The sequence below is a fragment of the Mauremys reevesii genome, linkage group 5 (assembly GCF_016161935.1).
Source record: "Mauremys reevesii isolate NIE-2019 linkage group 5, ASM1616193v1, whole genome shotgun sequence".
Lineage (NCBI taxonomy): Eukaryota > Metazoa > Chordata > Testudines > Geoemydidae > Mauremys > Mauremys reevesii.
The window spans coordinates 136,703,592-136,726,326 of NC_052627.1; the positions used below are offsets into that span (position 1 = coordinate 136,703,592).

The window sequence follows — 22,735 nt, forward strand, 5'->3', positions numbered from 1 at the left end:
CTGAGTGATGATGCTGGACCAGGACTGAATTCTTGGGGAACTGAGTGGAAGAGGTCTTGGGGGAGCTCCCACAACCAATATCGCTTATTAACTCACTCACAATAGCACGGCTAGCTAACTGCAATCTGCAATGTACTACTAACTGCTGCTTGATGTGTTGTGCAACAGCTCCATTGAACAAAACCATTGGTTAGCCCCCCGCCACTAATAGGAAACCTTCCTTGTTTAACTGAAGTCCACATGGGCCAACTTTGGCCCAGCTGGGACCGAACCCAGAGCTTTATTTTCTTGGCATTTCTCAGCTGGCACAGCCATGACCGCAGTATAAACAGTGGTGAGCCGTCAGTCCCTGGGCTGCTCGTGTTCTGTACTCTCTTTGCAGGCCTTCCAGATATTTGCCCTCCCAAATTTTACACCCTTTCATGGACACTCAAGAAGCTCACGTGGCAGCAGTAGGTCTTTTGCATTCTGCTTCACGTGTTTATTGTACATACTTGGATGATGCCTTTTCTTTATGTCTGGCCAAAGGACAAGTCAGACTTTCATGTGACACGTCTCAGTACTCCAATGGGTGCTGTGGGTTATGGTAGATATTTCCAACCTTCATCCTCTGTGAAACGTCCTTCACACACAATAGCATATGCAACCATTTAATCTGGTCTAGTTCCAGTATGTTTTCGTACTGAGAAGTACCTGGCTTTTTTTAAATTTGCCAGCCATCTAGAATTACTCTCTCCAGTTCTTGCAATGCCAGGTCATTCTATGTTTAATGTTTGAGACGGTCAGATTCTGTTTCAGAAACGGTATAACTGAACTATATTTACCACTTCCTAAAGCATCCTGCTCTCACTATGTCAAACGCTGCTTGATGGCATCTCTCCACCGCGTGGCTTTTGCTTATTCGATGACGGCTATTTGAAACCAACTTTGTTTTCAGTTTTAACATTGGCGGGTCACTGATTTCCCTGTCTATCATACTGCCATTATAGTGCACTGAGCTTCAATATCTCTTCTGAGATTCACTTTTTCTCTGCTTATTTCCAAAGTCCCAAACAGGGCTGGATTTACACCTTATGCACCCCTAGGCCCAGCATCTTCAGCACCCCCCTTGTCTACAGCAGACCTTCAGGTTGTACACAGTTTTAGAGAGGTGAGGTGCCCCTAAAACGCTGGCGCCCCTTAGCACGTGCCTACTGTGCCTAGCTGGAAATCTGGCCCTGGTCCCAATCAGTCTCTCATAGATCCTTGTGTAAGGGGACTGTTGCCCCCTTACTAACATTCAGTGGGGGTGTTTTGGCTGCTAGCTCCCAGCACTAAAAGGGGAGGGTTTGATGGCAAATCAGGACCCTGAGACTGACAGTCCCCAGGAACAATGGCAAGAGGCCAATGCTTCAGGTCAGCCTGATTGACAGGGCAGGCCGGCTAATCAGGGAGACAGAAGGCCAGTGTGGGTCCCGTCCTCCGTGTGTGAGCAGGAATGTGCCGGAGTCAGACAGAGTGGGGCCGAGCTAAGGAGGAAGCAGGGGCCCAAGCTGAGCTGGAGAACAGAGCCAGGCCAGATCCAGAGGGGCCAGAGCTGCAGCCAGAGAGCCAGAGGCACAGCCCAGAGAGAGCAGATCCTGTGCTGGGAGCGGAGCTGCAGCCAGAGAGCCAGAGGCACAGCCCAGAGAGAGCAGATCCTGTGCTGGGAGCGGAGCTGCAGCCAGAGAGCCAGAGGCACATCCCAGGGAGAGCAGATCCTGTGCTGGGAGCAGAGCTGCAGCCAGAGAGCCAGAGGCACATCCCAGGGAGAGCAGATCCTGTGCTGGGAGCAGAGCTGCAGCCAGAGAGCCAGAGTGTGGTGAGCAACTGGGGCCAGCCAAGGGGGGGAACCTTGGTAAAAGGGCCCAGCGCAGAAAGACACTCCAGCCAAGGGTCCATGCAGGCCAGGCTGGGAGGGGACCTTAACCTGCCGGGGGGCTGGCACTGGAAAGAAGGATCCCACCACCCAAAGCCCGGAGGTGTGTGGTCACCACCATTTCAAGTGTCCCACCCACAGCATCCCTGCAGCACAGCCAGGGCCTGAGAAGGAGGCCTGGGGCCTACAAGGAACAGACTGCAAAGTGCTTTGATGTCCAGAGACATTGTTTGTAATGTTCCCTGCCACAGAGCAGGGTGATGTGTTTCCCTGTAACCGTTCCCATTTATTCTTATTCTTTTCTTTAAATTGATTGTTAAGTAAACAACTTGTATTTGCTTTAAATTGTATGGAATAATCAGTGGGTCAGGAGGTGCCCAGTGCAGAGAGGGTAGTGGGGACACCTTAGCCCCTGTCCTAGGTGGCCACAGCAGGGTTGGGGGTTGAGCCCCAGGAATCCTGGGCCCAGTCTTGTTGAACTCTGCCAAACAGGAGAGTCCTCAAGGGCAGGGAGGCCTCTGGGTAAAGGAAGTGGGAGCAAGGACTCAGATCCTTTCGCTAGCCCACTTCACCGCACACAGAAGCCAGGAAAGTTCCCCACAATAGCGGGACCATTCCCCCGCTTACATAATTGGCGTCACGAACAGGATCCTATCCACAGGGTCCACCCCATTGGTTTACTGCTTGAGTTCTAGTAGCACTGTCCAGGCCTGGTTGAGCACTCTACCATGGCTGGAATTGAAGAACTACGAACCCAGTTTGCTGAACTTCAGCGCAGATTATCAGACCAAGCGGAGGCATTACAACAAGCTAGAACTGAACAGAGAGAAGCCTTATCACTGGCTAAGGCAGTGATAGACCAACAGGCAGCAGAAGCTAAGAAACCCCCTACTATTTATGTCCCACGGGAGCGGAAGGTCACAGAGTTTGGTGGCTTCCCGACAAGACCAGGAGACATTACGGTAGAAGAGTGGGTCAAGTCTGTGAAGGCAGCTCTGCGTGTGCTAAGAGTACCTGTAGAAGACCATGTAGACTTCATAGAGGAACATCTCAAGGGCCAGGCCAAGGCCACAGTAAAGTTCATGGCAGTGGCAGACAAGAAAGATGTGGAAAAGGTATTTGAACTCCTCCTAGAAGTGTATGGAGACAAGGTGCCTATTGGAACCCGACTAAAGGAGTTCTTTGAGAGAAAGCAGGAGCCTGGTGAAACTATCCGGGCATATGCATATGACCTCCAGGAGAGAATGAGCAAAGTGGAGCGGCGAGACCCTCAACGAGTTCCAGACCCAGATACAGTTCTGAAAGAGCAGCTGGTGTTGGGGCTGATGATTCCTCCGACGTGAAATGAAAAGGAGGTTTAAGGAAGAGCCCAGTAAGAAGTTCTATGAACTCATGCAGGCTGCCATTATGTGGTCAGAAGAAGAGGAAGTTCCTGTGGCAGAGACAGCCAAGAGTAACCCCTGTACACGAAGTGGGGCCTAGTGAATGCAGCTGCTGGGGAAAAAGCCCTGCCCCAAACACAGCTAACATTGGAAAGCTTAAGTGAAGCTGTCCAAAACTGGCGGTCCAACAGGGGAGATGCTGAAAGTAATGACTGAGGTGATGAAAGGGAAAACCCCACCAATATGCCAAGATATCCAAGGGCCCCAGGAAGAAGATCTCCACTGAAGGACGAGCTGGGCAGATACGTTTGCTACACTTGCGAAAGGCCAGGACATACTAGTCGAGAATGTACAATGAGGAGACTGGAGTCCCAGGCACCTGAAATTCAAGAGGCACGGGAGCAAGCAGCCCACCGTCAGAAGGCCGAGTGGGGACTGAAGGGTTTCGCTGTCCCTAGAAAAAGGGCAGCGTGGCAGCAGCGAGGAAAAGGACCCTGATGATGTTAGTATATTCAACGACTTCTGTGGCGAGGGACTGCTTGACAGTGGAAATAACCATAGCAGGGGTGAGAACCCGCTGTTTGATAGACACTGGCTCAGAAGTCACCACTATTTCTGAATCATATTTCGAAACCACTTAAAAGAGAGAGATCTGACCATGCATAATACCCGATTTGTACAGCTAACGGCAGCTAATGGACTTGCCATCCCTGTGGTGGGGTGCCTTGAAGCTGATGTAGGGTACATGGTCGAACAATCCCTGGGAAATGCATCTTTATTCTAAAGGACACAGCTTCAGAAAAGACTTTAATGGAGAACAGAGTACCAGGAATTCTTGGGATGAATATTATAAGAGAGCTGAAAGAATTACTGTTGATAGGAGAAGGAACCCAGGAGATGAACCGTCACGGGCAGCCCAGGAAGGACGCTACACTGAAGCGAGTACTAGCCCAAGTGGAGAGACATGAGACAAATTGGCTATGTTAGTGGCAGGGAGACAGAAGGTGGTTATACCTCCTGGAGTGAGAAGATTATTGATGGACTGCCGGGTGCCAAGCGACTTTGATGGATACAGAGTGCTTGTCGAGCCAACACCTGGGGCCAGTCTCCCTAATGGGCTCCTGGTTGCAAATGTCCTGGCTAATGCCAGCAAAGGAAAAGTGCCAGTCAGGCTGTTAAACTCAAGTAAGAAGGCCATAAAGTTGTGCCCCGAACCAGAGTGGCAGAGATACACCGACCTGAAGGAGTGGTACCCCCAGTGGGGTGGCCTTGAAAATGGGGATGAGCTGCGGGTGACAAAAGTAAAAAAGGCACACAGGTTATCACATCGCAAGTGGCACCCGATGGAGAGCTACCCATTCCAGTCCAAGTGGACCTCCAACAGCTAACCCCTACACAGGTTGGTCGGGCGCTACTGGAGAAACATCAAGAGGTCTTTTCCAGGGATGAGCGGGACCACCACCACAGTGACACACCAAATAGCCACTGGAGATGCTGTCCCGATAAAACAGAGACACCGCGGATTTCACCACGAGTGTTCCAGGAGGTAAAAACACATCTTGGACCTAGTGACTCAAGGTGTCCTTAAAGAAAGCCACAGTCCGTGGGCATCACCTGCAGTGATTGTAATAAAAAAGATGGTGGGGTGCATGATTTGCTGTGACTACAGGAAACTGAATGAGGTAACACACAAAGATGCCTACCCGCTACCCAGGGTGGAAGAGTCACTGGATGCATTAGGGAGTGCAAGAGTGTTTTCAACCCTCGATTTAACGTCTGGTTCTTTCCAGGTTGCAGTGGAAGAACGAGACCAGGAAAAGACAGCAGTGACGACTCCTTTGGGCTGTTTGAATGGACACGTATGCCATTCGGCTTGTGTAATGCACCTGCTACGTCCAGAGACTAATGGAGGGGTTTTGGGAGACTATATCTTAGACACTTTGCTGATATACCTGGATGATATTATTGTGTTTTCCAAGGATTTTGAGAGTCATATGGAAAAATTGGACTTGGTTTTCACACGATTGAAGGAACACGGATTAAAGCTGAAGCAAGTGCTGCCTCCTACGTGAAAAAGTCAAATTCTTGGGCCATGTGATTTCAAAGGAGGGAATCCAGGTAGATGAGGAGAAGACCAGGGCACTGGAAAATTGGCGGTCCCCAAGAATGCCAAGCAAGTGCGGCAGGCTCTAGGTTTCATGAGCTATTACAGACGATTCCCAAAGTTTGCACACGCTGCTGCACCGCTATATGGACTAGTGGGCCAACCCACCCAAAGGAAGGAAAGGACCAATGTTTTGTGTGGATGATGCCTGTCAGACAGCTTTTGACAAATTAAGACATCAGCTTATGTCACCACCTGTACTTGCATATCCTGACTTTAGCCTGCCATTTATAGTGACAACTGATGGAAGCCTGCACGGCCTAGGTGCGGTGCTCAGCCAGAAGCAAGAGGGCCGAGCGCATAGCGGTAATCGCTGCAAGCCGAGGGCTGAGGAGGTCAGAAAGAAATGACAAAACTACAGTGCTTTTAAACTAGAACTGTTGGCCTTGAAGTGGGCTATCACTGAAAAATTTAAGGATTATTTAGTGTACTCTAAATTCACGGTAATCTCAGACCACAATCCACTCCGATACCTGGCAACGGCTAATTTAGGTGCAATTGAGCACCGCTGGGTGGCCTACTCGCTGAGTTCACTTTTGAAGTACAGTATAAACCTGGAAGGCAGAACATCAATGCTGACACCCTGTCTAGATTGCCTCTGGAGGAGGAATCAGAAGAGGGTGAGGATCTAGAGAAAGACTTCCTAGTCATCCCTGCAGATGTTGTGCGTACGTGTTTGTGGCTCGAGAATCTAAAGCCCGAGGACAAAGTGACGGTAGAGGATGCAGTACAAAATCAGGTAAAAGGGGAGAGCAAATATCTCGGGTACTCATGGGAGGAGATTCAGACTCTGCAGGTGATGTTGGACCTGTCTTAGTGGCAGTCATGAGCCAAAGGAGGCCAGATCGGAGATTTGGGGCCAGATACCCCCAGTCTAAGAAGCTAGCCAGACAGTGGGAACGACTTAGATTACACCGTGGAGTGCTGTTCCGGGTAACATACCATCCCCGAGATGGTGAGGAAGTGTGGCAGTTAGTGGTGCCTGAGTTTATGAAGCCAGGCATGATCATGGGGACATTTCGAGACAGGAGCACTCTGGAGGTGATGAGGAGAAACTATTACTGGCCCACAATGGGTAGCGACGCAAGCATGGATCCGTCAGTGTAAACGGTGTGCCTTAGCCAAAGATGTGTTTCCTCCCAACCGAGCCCCTTTGACCTGTACTAATGTGACTGCCCCAATGGAGGTCCTAGCAATGGATTACACACGGCTGGAGAGATCTTCAGAGGGGTATGAGAGCATACTGGTTCTCACGGACATGTTCACCCGATTCACTGTTGCAGTTCCAACTAGAAACCAGACAGCGCGGACAACGGCTGATGCCCTCATAAAACATTGGTTTGTGTACTATGGTTGTCCGGCACGGTTACACTCAGATCAGGGGAGGAATTTTGAATCAGAAGTGATAGCTGAATTGTGTAAACTGTATGGCATAGCCAAAAGCCGAACAACACCCTATCACCCGCAAGGAAACGCTCAGTGCGAGAGATTTAACCGGACACTGCACGATATGCTAAGAACACTCCGAAAGAAGCAAGCCTGGCAGGAACATCTCCCTGAGCTGGTGTTGGCCTATAACAGCCATGTCCATTCGTCAACAGGTTACGCTCCTTTTTATCTCATGTTTGGGAGGGATCCCAGGTTGCCATTGGATATTCTGGACAGAGAGGGCCCTGAGGAGGATGTGGTGACCAATTTGGATGACTGGGTCAAAGGTCACCATGACAGGCTGAAGATAGCCTGTGAAGTTGCTCTCAATACAACTAAAGACACTGCCCAAAGTAGGAAAAGGACTTATGATCGCAAGTCCAGTGGGGCTCATCAGGCCCGTGACCGTGTACTAGTTCGTAACCATAGACACCGGGGCGTAATAAAATACAGGACAAGTGGGAGTCAAAGCCCCACATTGTAGTTGCTCACACCAATCCCGAGCTACCAGTTTACACCATTCGGCCTGAAGGTCCTGAGAGAGTAGTACACAGGGACCAGTTGAAACATTGCACTCTTAGTCCAGACAGGGACCATAGGAGGCGTAGATCAGTACACTCTGAGGAGGCTGAAACCAGTTGGGAAATGGTTCTAGTCCCACAAACCGAATACAGAAGGGGACAGAGTGGGGCAAACCCAAACCCTAACGAGAATGGCCAGATCCCTCAAACTGACCCAGTATTACCTGAGGATAGGGAAACAGAAAATATGGGTAACGAACCACCAGTTTTAAGGAGGTCCCAGAGGGCTAATAAAGGTGTACTTCCTGTTAGACTTAGAGATACTTATGTTATTGGTTCTATGTAGTGTGTTGATGAATATTGTTATGTATAGTATTAAGAAGTAGATGTGGAGTGTTAACTATGTTAAATGTTCTTTTATTGTTAATGGGTTTTTAATATAATATGATGTGGATATATGTTGTTTTTATTGTAACTATTGTGGCTGTGGCAGAATTTTGGACTGTTGCCCCTTACTAACATTCAGTGGGGTGTTTTGGCTGCTAGCTCCCAGCACTAAAAGGGGAGGGTTTGATGGCAAATCAGGACCCTGAGACTGACAGTCCCAGGAACAATGGCAAGAGGCCAATGCTTCAGGTCAGCCTGATTGACAGGGCAGGCCGGCTAATCAGGGAGACAGAAGGCCAGTGTGGGTCCCGTCCTCCGTGTGTGAGCAGGAATGTGCCGGAGTCAGACAGAGTGGGGCCGAGCTAAGGAGGAAGCAGGGGCCCAAGCTGAGCTGGAGAACAGAGCCAGGCCAGATCCAGAGGGGCCAGAGCTGCAGCCAGAGAGCCAGAGGCACAGCCCAGAGAGAGCAGATCCTGTGCTGGGAGCGGAGCTGCAGCCAGAGAGCCAGAGGCACAGCCCAGAGAGAGCAGATCCTGTGCTGGGAGCGGAGCTGCAGCCAGAGAGCCAGAGGCACATCCCAGGGAGAGCAGATCCTGTGCTGGGAGCAGAGCTGCAGCCAGAGAGCCAGAGTGTGGTGAGCAACTGGGGCCAGCCAAGGGGGGGAACCTTGGTAAAAGGGCCCAGCGCAGAAAGACACTCCAGCCAAGGGTCCATGCAGGCCAGGCTGGGAGGGGACCTTAACCTGCCGGGGGGCTGGCACTGGAAAGAAGGATCCCACCACCCAAAGCCCGGAGGTGTGTGGTCACCACCATTTCAAGTGTCCCACCCACAGCATCCCTGCAGCACAGCCAGGGCCTGAGAAGGAGGCCTGGGGCCTACAAGGAACAGACTGCAAAGTGCTTTGATGTCCAAAGACATTGTTTGTAATGTTCCCTGCCACAGAGCAGGGTGATGTGTTTCCCTGTAACCGTTCCCATTTATTCTTATTCTTTTCTTTAAATTGATTGTTAAGTAAACAACTTGTATTTGCTTTAAATTGTATGGAATAATCAGTGGGTCAGGGAGGTGCCCAGTGCAGAGAGGGTACCCCGGAGTGGGGACACCTTAGCCCCTGTCCTAGGTGGCCACAGCAGGGTTGGGGGTTGAGCCCCCCAGGAATCCTGGGCCCAGTCTTGTTGGGGCTACGAGAACTCTGCCAAACAGGAGAGTCCTCAAGGGCAGGGAGGCCTCTGGGTAAAGGAAGTGGGAGCAAGGACTCAGATCCTTTCGCTAGCCCACTTCACCGGGGTACACAGAAGCCAGGAAAGTTCCCCACAATAGCGGGACCATTCCCCCGCTTACACTTGCTTTGAGAGCTGCTTGGAAGTGTTTCCACAAGACTTTTTCATTGGAAAATGACAATTCATTGAAACTGAAGCTATTGGCAGGAAAGGGCTGGTTTTCCCCATTTTGAAAAATAGAAAAAAAAACCCCAACCCTTTCTAAATTGTTAAAACGGGACTTTCAACAGTTTTTGAAAAAAACATTCTGTTGTTTGGGTCAAAATGATTTTTTGTTTCAAAATTTAATTGAACGTAGAGTAAAAAATGTAATGACTAATGTGACAAAGCTCCTCCTCCACCTTGGTGGGTCCTGCGCTTATTGGCAGATTTGCTCACCTCAGTGATCTTCCCCACAGCCTGGGTCAACTTCTCCAGTGTCTGATCAGAAGTGGGGAGGTTTGGGGGGAACCCGGGCCCGCCCTCTACTTCGGGTTCCAGCCCAGGGCCCTGTGGATTGCAGCTGTCTAGAGTGCCTCCTGGAACAGCTGCATGACAGCTACAACTCCCTGGGCTACTTCCCCATGGCCTCCTCCCAACACCTTCTTTATCCTCACCCCAGGACCTTCCTCCTGATGTCTGATAACGCTTGTACTCCTCTGTCCTCCAGCAGCACAGCCTCTCCCTCTCAGCTCCTTGTGTCTCGCTCCCAGCTCCTCACACGCACACCACAAACTGAAGTGAGCTCCTTTTTAAACCCAGGTGCCCTGATTAGCCTGCCTTGATTGGCTGCAGGTGATCTGATCAGCCTGTCTGCCTTAATTGGTTCTAGCAGGTTCCTGATTACTCTAGTGCTCTGGTCACTCAGGGAACAGAAAACTGCTCATCCAGTGACCAGTGTATTTGCCCTCTACCAGACTCCTGTACCCCACTGGCCTGGGTCTGTCACACTAAATAAATACATAAAAAGGTCAACATCAAAATGAAACATTTTTACTGGCAAAGCCTGATCTGGTGATTTTTTTTCAGATTTTTGGCTTGTGAAAATGTTTGCGATTTCAATTTTTCATTGCAATTCGAGACAGGATTTCTTTTTTTTTAATCTCTGAAATTCTTGTGGGATGAGAAAACTGTTTCCCAACTGGCTCGACTTGCTTTCTAATTGTATCGAGATCTGACACGACTCGGATTCTGCAACAGTCACATCAGCGCTGGGTCCTTCCTCTGTATGTTCAGAAACAAACCCCTGAACACCTGCAGCCCAGTTTTGTGCAATCATTGGGCTTCTGGTCATTCCTCAATGCAGTCTTCAGGAGGGCAAAGTTTGGGAGCCCTTTGCTGTTCCTCTGCCTAGGGGTGGTTCCAATCCCATGTTCACAATGGGTCCTCTTGGTGTCTTCAGCCAAACAGAAGTTCCTGGGCTCCCTGCAGAGAATTCGCTGGCCTGTGCTGTACAAGAGGTCAGACGAGATGATCTGGTCCCTCCTGGGCCTACACTGAACCACTGAATCAGAGCTGGCTCCAGGCACCAGCGCAGCAAGCAGGTGCTTGGGGCGGCCAATGGAGAGGGGTGGCATGTCCGGGTCCTCGGCGGCAATTCAGTGGCGGGTCCCTCAGTCCCTCTAGGAGGGAAGGACCTGCCGCCGAATTGCCGCCGAAGGATGAAGCGTCGGTGGTAGAGCTGCCGCCGAAGTGCCGCCGATCGCTGCGCCTGTTTGGTTTTTTTCGCCGTTTGGGGCGGCAAAAACGCTGGATCCGGCCCTGCACTGAATACTCAGCTTAAACGTAATGCCAATGCACTGAGCAAGTGCAGAGTATAATGGAGAATGCTAGAGGGAGCTGGGGAAAGGCCTGAGGCCTGGTGCTGCTTCCCCCATGCACAGACACCTGCCTTGACAGTAGAGGGACACAGTACGCAAGCCACAGTGCTCGACTGTTGACTTCTTGGCTGTGTTACAGGCACAGTCTCTGCTGGGGCCATTTCTCCTGAGATCCCGGGGAGCTATTAGCAGCTGTTTCGAAGCACCCCCAATCCATTAGCAGGAGTGAGTGGAAGAAGCACTTATCACCTTTGAGCCTTTGGCCTGCTCCAGCTCGGAAACCCAAACCCAAAGAGAGTCAGAGATTCCAAGGCTAGAAGGGATCGTCCAGGCTGACCTCCTGCCTAGCCCAGGCCAGAGACCGGCCCCACAGTAATCCCTAGAGCTGAGCTTTTAGACAAACTGCCAGTCTTGAGTCCAAAATTGTCGCTGATGGGGAATCCACCACGCCCCTTGTTAAATTGTTCCAGTTGTTAATTACGTCCCCCGTTGAAAACGCATGCCTTATTTCCAGTCGAAATTGTCTAGCTTCCACTTCCAGCCATTGGATCGTGTCAGACTCTCCTCTGCTAGACTGAAGAGCTTGTTATCAAATACTTGTAGACTGTGATCAAGTCACCCCTTAACTTCTTTTTTGCTAAACAGATTGAGCTCCTAGAGTCTATCACAACAAGGCAGTTTTCTGAGCTTTAAATCGTTCTCATGGCTCTTCTCTGACCCCTCTCCAATTTATCCACATTCTTCTTGAGTTATGGCCACCAGAACTGGACCCAGCATTCCAGCAGCGGTCGCACCAGTGCCAAATCACCGACGGGCTACCCAGGGATGCTGCTGGCCTCGCTCGCAAAACCTGCATTAATCCAGCTCGCCCACCGACATGCAATCGGAAACTGACTTTAGGTATAAACGTGGCTGAGCGTGACAAGTAAACGGTCACCAGCAGCAGCTGTGGTGCGGGAGATTTCCAGCAGCGCGTCGGCTCACTGGCAATATCCACCGTGGTTTCGGAGAGGTGGCAGGCTGTGTCTCCCTGATTCCCTGGCCGCGCGCTCAGAGCTTGGCGCTGCGTGCTGGCCGAGGGCCGTGCTTCTTAGCGAGGCCACAGCAGGTTCTGTGATGCCACTGACCTGTTACCCGAGCAGAGCCGAGATCCCTCTGTATGGGGAGACTTTGGCAAACCAGTAAAGTGCCTGAAACCACTATGGCTTATTGTTAAAAGCAACCTATTAAGCAGTCTCAGCTTGACCAAGGCCGGAGGGGAGGGGGGCTGGGTTGAAAGAACCCCGGGTAACTCCTCTGCAAGGCACAAGCTGATCCGTCTGCACGCACCTGGAGTGCCTGGCTCTCTCGCCGGCTAGGGCGCTGATCGGCACCGCTGCTCTGGGAGTGAGCGTTCAGCCGCCCAGGGACGGCTGGGGTTTGGTCCCGCACGACTGGCACTGGTGGGGATTGTGCCATTGATTGCAATGGCAGCAGGAGCAGGCTCTGTGTCACCATCCGACACTCCTCCCAGCCCCACAGTGAGTCTGACCCCCAACCCGCTCCGCTCCCCTGACCCCCAACCTCTCTGTTCTTCTATCCACCACCTCCTCCACTGCCTCTGACCTCACACCCTCTCCCTCCACCCCCCGGCCCTCTGGCCTGATATCCCCCTACTCCCTTACTAATGATGGTTCCCTGCTGCTCCAAGCTGGAGTCAGAGAGTTTGAGGCCAGAAGGGGCGACCAGAGCACCCAGTCAGACCTCCCGCAGCAACGGAAATGAGTCTGCAGTAGTACTGCCTGGCTGCCAGAGACCGGCTGAGTATGTGCCACAGGCGGGGAATAGGAAGGATTGAGGCGCACCAGTGCCCGAGGCCGCCCCGATAGCAGGGAAATGGTTACATGAGCTAGACCCACATAATCCTGGCAAGTGACCCGCACTCACACGCTGCAGAGGAAGTGCCCTCTGCTGCCCCCCCCCCCCAGCCCCCAAGTCCCTGCCAATCTGAGCTGGGGGGAAAGTCCTTCCTGACCGCATGCACGGTGATCAGCTAGACTCCGAGCACGTGAGCAAGAGCCAGCCAGCCAAGCAGCCGAGCAAGAGAGACCTACTGCCATCTCCGAGCACGGCCCACCCTGTCCTGGGTCCCACGTCTTGCTGTGGCCATCCCTGACGCTTCAGAGGAAGGAGACAAATCAAAACAAAACCCAGAATACACTGGGGGTGGGGGACACCTTCCTGATCCCTGCAGATGACTGGCTGGGCCCTGAAGCATGAGATTTTAGGAACTTAAGACCCCACTCCCAGGGCTGTAGAGCCTTGGGCCCCCCCAAACTCTTTGACCTCCTAGTCACCTCCTCTTCCCTCCCCCTCTCCTCTATTCCCCTCACGCTCCAGCTTTGCTTGTTCTCTCCCCTCTGTATAACTCCCTGATCAGTCATTTCACTTACACGCATTTTCCCTCAGCCGTCCATCTGGGCTGTTTCCCCTGCCCCGTCTCTCTCTCAGGTGCTAGCATGCTGTTAGCCGGCAAATGCCTTTCTCGCTGGGCAGCGTTCGTGTTGCAGTGCCCGAGGAGAAAGGAACGGGGTCGGATGGGGAATAACTGTCCTACCGCCAACTTTCCAGTCCCTGCAAAGGGCTGTAAGAAACAAACGCTGAGCTACCACCAGCAGCTGCTCAGAGCACAGCAGTTCAGTCGCTGAATCAGTCACCAGCCTCAGGTATAAGTTGTAACAAGTCATTTGCCTGGATTTCAAGTGAAACGTTAGGACAAACACACCCCAAGACCCCGTAGGGAGCAGGTGTTCAATTCTTCCTCCTGGTCGCTCTCGGTTTAATTGACCACAGACTGTTTTGGGGCTCAGGGAAAGAAAGGAAAATATCTTGCGTTTCTAGAATGCCTTTTGCTCTTTGCAAACTATAACCATCACTGTGATGCAGCCACCTCTGGGGCAGACTGTGGCAGCTGTTTAACAGGTAGCAGTACTGCACAACAGTTTTGGGTGGAAAGCGTAGAAAACCGTTGTAACCAGCGGAAATTGCAAGCTAGGCTGGCAGAATGTCATTCTCTAGCCAAGCAGTTGGGCAGGGCTTTGGGAATCACACTCGCTGCCTAGCAATAGGTGTTCAGAGCGACCAATCTTATCCGAAAGGGCAGCAGCTCCAGCAGAACAGCGCCCTCAGCTGGTAGAATAGTACCTACGGCATCCACAACCCCACTCACCCACTAGCACCATGTCGCGGTGGTTTCTTATCCAGGTACCGAGCTGGCCTGAGTCACCTTCCTAAGCTTGGGAAAACTGCCTTGATCACGAACCGGAGCTGGCTGCCTCCAGGCAGACTAGGGCCCCGTCCAACCACCACGATCGCTTTGTGTTGGGTTCCAATTAACAGGCCAAATCTCTCCCTGGGGTAAACGTAGCTGGAGTTGGCAGAGTTGTATGTTTCACAACTGGTGTAACTAACCGTGGCTGTCTCCTTTCTGCCTCCCCAGGCACGGAGAGCTGGCCATTGCTGCCCGGAGCAGTGCCAGAGGCAGGGGCACGGCCAGGTGCCAGGGGAAAGGGGGGAGCGAAATTTTGGGAGGGAGGGAGGCAAAACTCTCAGTCAAGAGCGCGACTATCTGACCGGGCTGCAGAGAGACTATGGAACACGAGCGGCCAACGAACTGACAGCTCACCACTGTTTACACTGCCGTCATGGCTGTGCCAGCTGAGACGTGCCAAGAAAATAAAGCCCCTGGTTCAGTGCCAGCTGGTCCTCTCGCCACCCATCCCGTACGGGCCGGCTAAGCCCCCCAGTGGGGACAAAAGACATATCTGGCTTCAAGACTAAGCTTGATAAGTTTATGGAGGGGATGGGATGATGGGATAGCCTAATTTTGGCAATTAATTTGGCAACTGATCTTTGATTATCAGCAGGTAAGTATGCCCAGTGATCTGTGATGGGATGTTAGATGGGGTGGGATCTGAGTTACTACAGAGAATTCTTTCCTGGGTGCTGGCTGGTGAGTCTTGCCCACATGCTCAGGGTTTAGCTGATCGCTATATTTGGGGTCAGGAAGGAATTTTCCTCCAGGGCAGATTGGCAGAGGCCCTGGAGGTTTTTCGCCTTCCTCTGCAGCGTGGGGCACGGGTCACTTGCTGGAGGACTCTCTGCAGCTTGAGGTCTTTAAACCACAGTTTGAGGGCTTCAATAACTCAGACATAGGGTAGAAGTTTGTTACAGGAGTGGGTGGGTGAGGTTCTGTGGTCTGCGTCATGCAGGAGGTCAGACGAGATGACCATAATGGTCCCTTCTGACCTTAAGTCTATGAATCTATGAACTGATGGCAAAGCTCACACTGGGGGACCAGAGCTATAGTGGACAAGGTGACTTTGCTACAGTTACGGTGTAATTTCTGCTGCAGACACCCACTACCCCTGAATCCTGAGACCCCCCCTTCACCCAGTGCCCTCAGTCTCTGCTCCCCCTGCCCCCTCTCCTCCAGCCTCGGCTGTGCAGTGCAAAAGTGGCCCCTTTATACGAGCAGGCCTGGAATCGGAAAGACACATTCAGACGCGGTTCCAAGCCCTTGACCCCGCCGAGCACATCCCTGTTAGGAACAGCGTGTGCCTTCACGCCTGGCAGACGGGAGGTCACAGAGGTTAGACGCATGCTGCTGGGGCTACCAGGCGGATTGGCCTGGCCAAGCATCTGCAGCGTGAGGAGATCTGCAGTGGCCTCTCTGGAGCTAAACCTCTGGGGCACTGCAGGGCGGGTCGTGGAGGGGGCTGCTCATTGGAGGTGCCTTTCATGGCTGGGAGACCTTCAGCTGAGCCAGATGGAGGAGGAAGAGACAGCGACGGTCCTACGGTGAGCTCTAGCTCCAGCACGGGAGGGAGGTTCTGCACCAGCCTCTCAATAGCAGAAGCTGGGGGACAACCAGCTAACCAGATTGAAGGTGGAGCTTGATAAGTAAATGGGTGACATAAAGGGCTTGCCTGGGATGGCAGGGTCTGGCCTCAGTGGCCCCCAGTCCTGCGTCCCTGGTCTAGTGAAAAGATCCTCCCCTTATGGGCACAGCAAGGCTCAGAGGGATCCCAAAGTGCCTTCCCAACAGCTTATAGACCGACTTCACCAACGCCAGAAATGCAGCCACTTCTGGGGCGGGACACAGCAGCCCCATGGCCGCAGCACACAACAGCTTAGGAGGCAAAGGAGACTCCTCTATTCAGCTGAAGCCACAAGGGGAACCCAGAGAGGGAGAACGTAATTCCGGACTCTGGCCCATGGAGCGAGGCTCCCAGCCCTGCCCCCAGGGGAGAGCCGGGGGATCGTCAGTGACTGCAGGTGGGCAGGACCTTGGTTTGCCTTCTCAATCTCAGCCAAAAGACAGGCCCTCTAGCAGCCCAGCGCCCCCTAGCAGGGGGCAGAGACTCAGAGGGAGGAGCCATCTGTGCCACATCTCCAGCAGCTGCTGCCTTTTCCTTGGCGAGCTCCGGGCCAAAGCCCTGCCCCTGCCCGTCAGCCTGGCGGGGAGGTAAATCAGCAGGCAGGCTCAGGGCTGCGTTCAGCACCCACGTCACTGACATACTAGTTACAAGGAAGCCTAGACTCCCAGCAATGCAGCAGGGGGTCCCCTGGCAGCTGGTGTCCGGGACACCAGCCATATTGTAAAGATTCAAACGAGAGGCAGTGTTCCCTAGTGGCGAGAGCCTGGGACTCAGGAAACCTGCTGTCTGACTGCTGGCCAGTCCCCGCCTCTCTCTGGGCCTCAGTTTCCCCTCTCCCCCTCTGCCTGTTCAGACCGTCAGCTCCTCGGGGCAGGGACTGACTGTTGACTCTGCGCAGGTGCAGCACCTAACCCAGTGGGGTCGGGGCCGGTAGCGGCTCCTGTGATACAGACAAGACCTCACAGCAGCGCCGAGTTGGTTTACTACTGAACTAGTGTCAGGGGAGCAGCCCCGAGGGCCAGATGGTCAGCCAGGAGAGGCATCCAAAAGTTACTTTTTCTGAAGCTTTGGCTGAACGGCCAGAAACTTTTCAGCTTAGAAAATGGGCAGGAAAGTCCACTGGGCTAAACCCAGAGCCTCTCGCCACAGCTCCCAATGAAGCCAGCGAGTGAACCAGATCCCCACATCCGAACAGCCTTGAGCGCTGGCTCCAGATTGGGACTGGGCGCTGAGGCGTGATTACGGGGTGAGCCCGGTGCCGCAGCCCCGGGCGCTCAGCCTCCGCTAAGCACCAGAGGTGCACGCCAGAGCAAGCGAGCCCCTCCTAGCAACCTCTGTGACGGCGGTGTGACCCCTCTCTTTCATGCTGTATGGCTAGCACACCCCTACTGGGAGCTGGGGGGGAGGGGACCAGCCCTAGGGACAGCCAGATGGAGAGCATGGAACCCCCCCCAGTCCTGATAACCTCCCCGCACGAAATGAAAATCTCTATGCAAGCAGCATGCATGGCCAGCATGCCAACACGCGTGACCAGGGGCAGAAAATCGCTTCTAGGGTGCAGCCCTGAATGCGGCAGGGCCTCATATTGCTTGGCGTGGAAGGATTTGATTTTCTGGGGGGCAAATGTCAGCAAACTTCCATTTCATCGAACGCAGACAAACTGGCGAAAACAGGTCTCCACTGATAATCGTGGGAATTTGTAGTGAGGCAAAGCAAGAAAATGCTCCTTGGGAACTTATTCCAGTTCGATTTGAGGCTATTTACTCTGTATATTTCAACACGGAATATTGCCACTTTGTGTTTTAACGGTTATAAAGCTTTAAAATCTCAGCATCTCCTCTCATTAAATAATTACTCTGACATCCCCTCCGCCCCCCCTGCTCCATCTCCCACATCTGGGAAAATGTACATTGATCAGAACCGGGGAAAAATGCTTCGAAATGAACCTCGGTATTACCCAGTGACATTATAACAGAATAAAAACCGCATTCTGCTAAGCCTGCATTGCACCCTGACGGGAGGAGGGGCTGGTGGTGAAATCCTGGGATCGAGAGCACTCGGGCCTAGGAGCAGAGCCAGCCCAGGTCCCGTCAGGCAGGTTCTGGGATTTTATTGGCTGACAAATTGTACTCGTTTTAGTTTTTCTACAAAAAGTCCCGAATATTGACTTTTTCTCGTTTTTTCGCCTCCCTTCTTCTTTTCTCAGGGGAAAAAATGAAAAAAGGGGCACGGAGAAAAAAAGGGGGGGGACTAAACCAGTTGCTGAAACACACACCAGAAAAATCAGTTTTAAATGAGACTTTTCTCCAAACATTGTAATTACCATAGTAAAAGGAGGGGAGCCATTTCCTCCCAAGAAGTTCCCCCTTCGCCCTGTGGAGCCTGAATTCAATCAGCAGCAGCCTGGCCCTCGCTCCCTGCCGCAAGCCGGCTCCGGCCTTGAGCTGACGCCCCTTCTGCCTCCTGGCTTCGAGCCCCCCCGCCCCCCGCAGCTGGGCAAAGCAACCCCTCCCTGGCTGGGCTGGGCGAGGAGGGGAGCCGCTCCCGCGGAGCCCAGCCCGCGCTGTTGACAGCAAACACGAGCTGTTCCGCGGGACCAGCTCAGCCCAGTGTGAGGGTAAATAGATGCGGCTGAGGCAGAGCCTGACCCGGGCGTTCTGGATTCACCTTGAACTGCACAAGGAGATTGTGGCGCGCAGGGCGAGGGGAGCATTCAGGCAAAGGAAAGTGTGTTTCGGGCCTTCCTGATCTCAGGGCAGCTGTACAGAACAGCAGCCGTAGGATCCTTCCCCCTCCCTGGCCCCTGCCCCACATGAACCCGATACCACCTGACAAGCACCCAACACGTCCCAGAGACAGGGGCTGAACAGTTCTTAACCCTATTGTACAGCGGGGGAAACTGAGGCAGGGAGCGCTCCGGAACACCACGCTGATGAGTGTGGGATGGACAGCCAGCTAGCTTCTAGGTATTCAGTACTGCTAGTGCATCTAGGGCCTGAGTCACACCCCAGGCCCCCTGGGCTCGGCACTGCACAAACACAGACGGTCCGGGCCCCGAGGCGCTTACAGTCTAAGACAGGAGACAGCAGCCGGCTAAGGACAGACTGAGGGGGACAGGGAGCACCAGGTCCCTGTCTGCCTGGAAAGCTGCTGCCACAGCTCACCCCAGCTGTTCAGCCATAGGCAGAGAGAGCCTGGGCCCCCCTCACTTCCACGGGTGTCAATCAGGAGGAACAATGGGCTCACCCGAGCGCAGAGCTGGGGGAAGTGCAAAGAGAATCAGGCCCAGTTGGTCCTTTCACGAGCACACTCGGGCCTGCGAAAAATGCACCCACCGGTTTTTGCACCTGTGCTGAATTACTGGGGCAGATTCAGCCCCTCTGCCCTGTGCCCACGACCCAGGGGGCTGGGTGGATAACGGCTTGTCCCCGGCTCATGCCACGGGTGGCCAAGCAATTGAGGCCCCGGACTGGGACTGAGGAATTGAAGACTCCCCCCAGCTGCTCTTGCAGGGAGGGACCAGCGGGTCGGTCTCTCTCCAGAGGCCCTTTCTACACAGATTGCCAACCGGGGCCAATTAATGCCCACCATGCTGGCCGTTCGTGCGAGGTGCACACCTGGACGGAGCCTCCCTCCCCTCCAGACTCAGTGCTCAAAGTCCACTCAGTAGCCGTCACCTGTCTCGACTGACGGGCTGAGCTGGAACACGCGCCTTAGAGGGGAAAACGGCCTGTAACCCACCCCCACACTAGCCAGTCCCCTGCAGATTCCTTCCCCTGCATCCCTTGGCCACTCAGCGTTTCACAGCAGCAGCGGGGCACACAACTCAGATCCTCCTGTTCCAAAAGCCAAGCCTGGAGAGCATCTCCGGTAGCTGTGTGCAGTGCAGGGCCCATGACACACGCTTGAGCAGTTCTGATTCCATCCAGTGGAGGGTGGGGGTGCCGCATACACACAAGCCAGTCCACGGGATGCATGCAGGCAGCAGGTGCTGCTGTCGGAGTGGTTGGGGGAAGACTGATTTTGTTTGAAGACTTCAGCTCATCTGTTGCTTCTGCTCATGAAGAAGCCGTAACCTGGGAGCGGTGCACATTTGGGGTCCCAGTGCCCGTTGCAGGGCTGTGTATTACTCTGAGGAGCTATCAGGCTGGGCTGACGTCAGGGAGCACGGAGCTGCTGGGACCTCTTCCGGGAGTTCTCCTTGGGCAAGGTTAGCTGGGAGCATTTGCAAGGCAGGAACTTGAGGCACTGACTGTGTGGGTGGGACACAGACACTCATGTCTGCACACAGAGACAGCCACACACACCCAGACCTGCAGTCTGCATGTGTCCAGAGCCAGAGAGGAAGACAGGCAAGTAAACACACACACACAACTAAATACACAAACAGAACCTGATCTCTCTCTCCATCACACACACACAACTAAATACACAAACAGAACCTAAACTTTCTCTCTCTCACACACACACACAGGCACAACTAAATACCCAAACAGAACCTGATCTCTCTCTCTCACACACACACACAACTAAATACACAAACAGAACCTAAACTCTCTCTCTCTCTCTCTCACACACACACACGCACAACTAAATACCCAAACAGAACCTGATCTCTCTCTCTCACACACCCCCCCCCACACCTAAATACACAAACAGAACCTAAACTCTCTCTCTCTCTCTCACACACACGCACAACTAAATACCCAAACAGAACCTGATCTCTCTCTCTCACACACACCCCCACACACCTAAATACACAAACAGAACCTAAACTCTCTCTCTCTCTCTCTCTCTCTCACACACACACACACACACAACTAAATACCCAAACAGAATCTGATCTCTCTCTCTCACACACCCCCACATCCACACACAACTAAATACACAAACAGAACTTGATCTCTCTCTCACACACACACATAAACACACAACTAAATACACAAAGAGAACCCGATCTCTCGTTCTCTCTCTCTCTCTCACACACACACACACCTAAATACACAAACAGAACCCGATCTCTCTCTCTCTCTTGCTCACCCACCCACAACAGCTGGGGGGAAGAGGGGTAATGGTGGCGACTGCTGAGTACTTTGCCAAGTGACTTCTATACAGAATTTGGGAAGAGAGAGACTCCTTTGCCATCTAAAGTTTCTCACTGAGCAATCCACTTTCTGGGCCTGATTCTGTTCTCATTTACACCAGTGTAGATCTGGAGTCAGTCCATCGGTTTTGCTGGAGTCACTCCACTTTTACACCGGCGTTGCTGAGAACAGAATCTGGCCCAGCGCCCTTCTCTTTGGGGTAAATGTCACCCTTTTACTTCAGTATGAAACAGCCTCCCAGACAGCGAGCCTCAGTGTGAGCACCAGGTGCTGTATGAAGCTATGGGGCCCGGGTAGGGACTCAGCCCCATAGCCCAGGGAAATGGTGCCCTGCCACCATTCCAGGGTCACTTCCTCTCAGCCATTCTGGGCTGGGGGTGCAGCTAACACAAGGAGGAGGCAGAAGACAGCGACTAAAAGGGTTCCCGTCCTAGAGGGAGTTAAGGACTCCAATCCAACACCCCCTGGGGGAAGGGAGCCCTCCCCGAGCCTGCAGGACAGACGCGCTCAGTTGCCAGGGTTGTGTAAGGATCCATCTGTGCACTTCCCAGAAACGTGTACCGGGCTCGGCACTTCACCGGAGGTGCTCCAGCCACTCAGAAAGGACAGGTGGGGAAACTGAGGCACGGGGCAGGGACGTGACTTGCCCAGGGCCGCAGAGCAGGGGAAAGAACCCAGGAGTCCAGCTGCCCCCACCCAGTCGCCTGCTCTAAACACTAGATAACACTGCCGGAGAACCAGGGACGGCTCTGGCTTCACTGTCAAGGTTGAAACTCTTGGGGGGGCCTAAATGCAAAGAGCTCAAGCCCCCCCTGCTGCCCCCCGCCCCATACACAGCCCCAGGCTGGGTGCTAGAAGGGCTAACGTTATGGGGGGGGTGAGAAAGGCTGTTGCAGGAGGAGGGGGACGTTCTCGCCAGCCCCCCCCCCGACGGTACTCACTCAGCCTGGGGTTGGTGATGTAATTCCTGGTGACGGCCTGGGCATGCTCCTGGCTCCCTGCCAGCGCTGCTGGGTGCCCGCCGAGCCTCACCTCTACCTTGGCAGCCATCGCTGGGCACAGCCGGGGCGGGAGGGAGCCGGGGGGTTTTATAGCAGAGGGTTACGCTCCCCTGCTTGTCCCTCGCTGGCCCACACCGGTCAGACCTGCCCCTTTCCCGGCTGCGTCGCTCTGCCCCCGGCGGGGGTCAGACCTGCCCACACAGGCCCCTGTTGACTGTAAACTGGGAAAGCCTCAGCACCTGGCTGGGAGCCCTGGGCCCAGAGCGCAGGTGAAGGTCACCTGAGAGCTCCCACCTGGGGGTGGCTGAGTGTGGCCGCAGCTCAGGGCTTGGCATTGAGTCTGGGTGCTGGGGGAGTAGGTGGTGGTTGTGTATGGCAGGGGGTTGTGTAGCTGTGTGCTGGGGGAGTAGGTGGTGGTGGTGTGTGGCAGAGGGTTGTGTACCTGTGTGCTGGGGGAGTAGGTGGTGGTGGTGTGTGGCAGGGGGGTTGTGTACCTGTGTGCTGGGGGAGTAGGTGGTGGTGGTGTGTGGCAGGGGGGTTGTGTACCTGTGTGCTGGGGGAGTAGGTGCTGGTTGTGTGTGGCAGAGGGTTGTGTAGCTGTGTGCTGGGGGAGTAGGTGGTTGTGTGTGGCAGAGGGTTGTGTAGCTGTGTGCTGGGGGAGTAGGTGGTGGTTGTGTGTGGCAGAGGGTTGTGTAGCTGTGTGCTGGGGGAGTAGGTGGTGGTGGTGTGTGGCAGGGGGTTGTGTACCTGTGTGCTGGGGGAGTAGGTGGTTGTGTGTGGCAGAGGGTTGTGTACCTGTGTGCTGGGGGAGTAGGTGGTTGTGTGTGGCAGAGGGTTGTGTAGCTGTGTGCT

The 22,735-nt window shown here is 53.6% G+C and overlaps 1 protein-coding gene across 1 annotated transcript in view; it reads right to left on the bottom strand.

Annotated features, from left to right (window-relative positions):
• The window catches only part of ATP6V1B1 (ATPase H+ transporting V1 subunit B1), a 94,087-nt gene extending 72,155 nt beyond the window's left edge, over window positions 1-21,932 (bottom strand). Inside the window, exon 1 of the mRNA XM_039542652.1 lies at window positions 21,824-21,932. Within this exon, the coding sequence (XP_039398586.1) occupies window positions 21,824-21,932 (109 nt within the window). The remainder of the gene's footprint in view (window positions 1-21,823) is intronic.
• Between the last annotated feature and the right edge of the window lie 803 nt (window positions 21,933-22,735).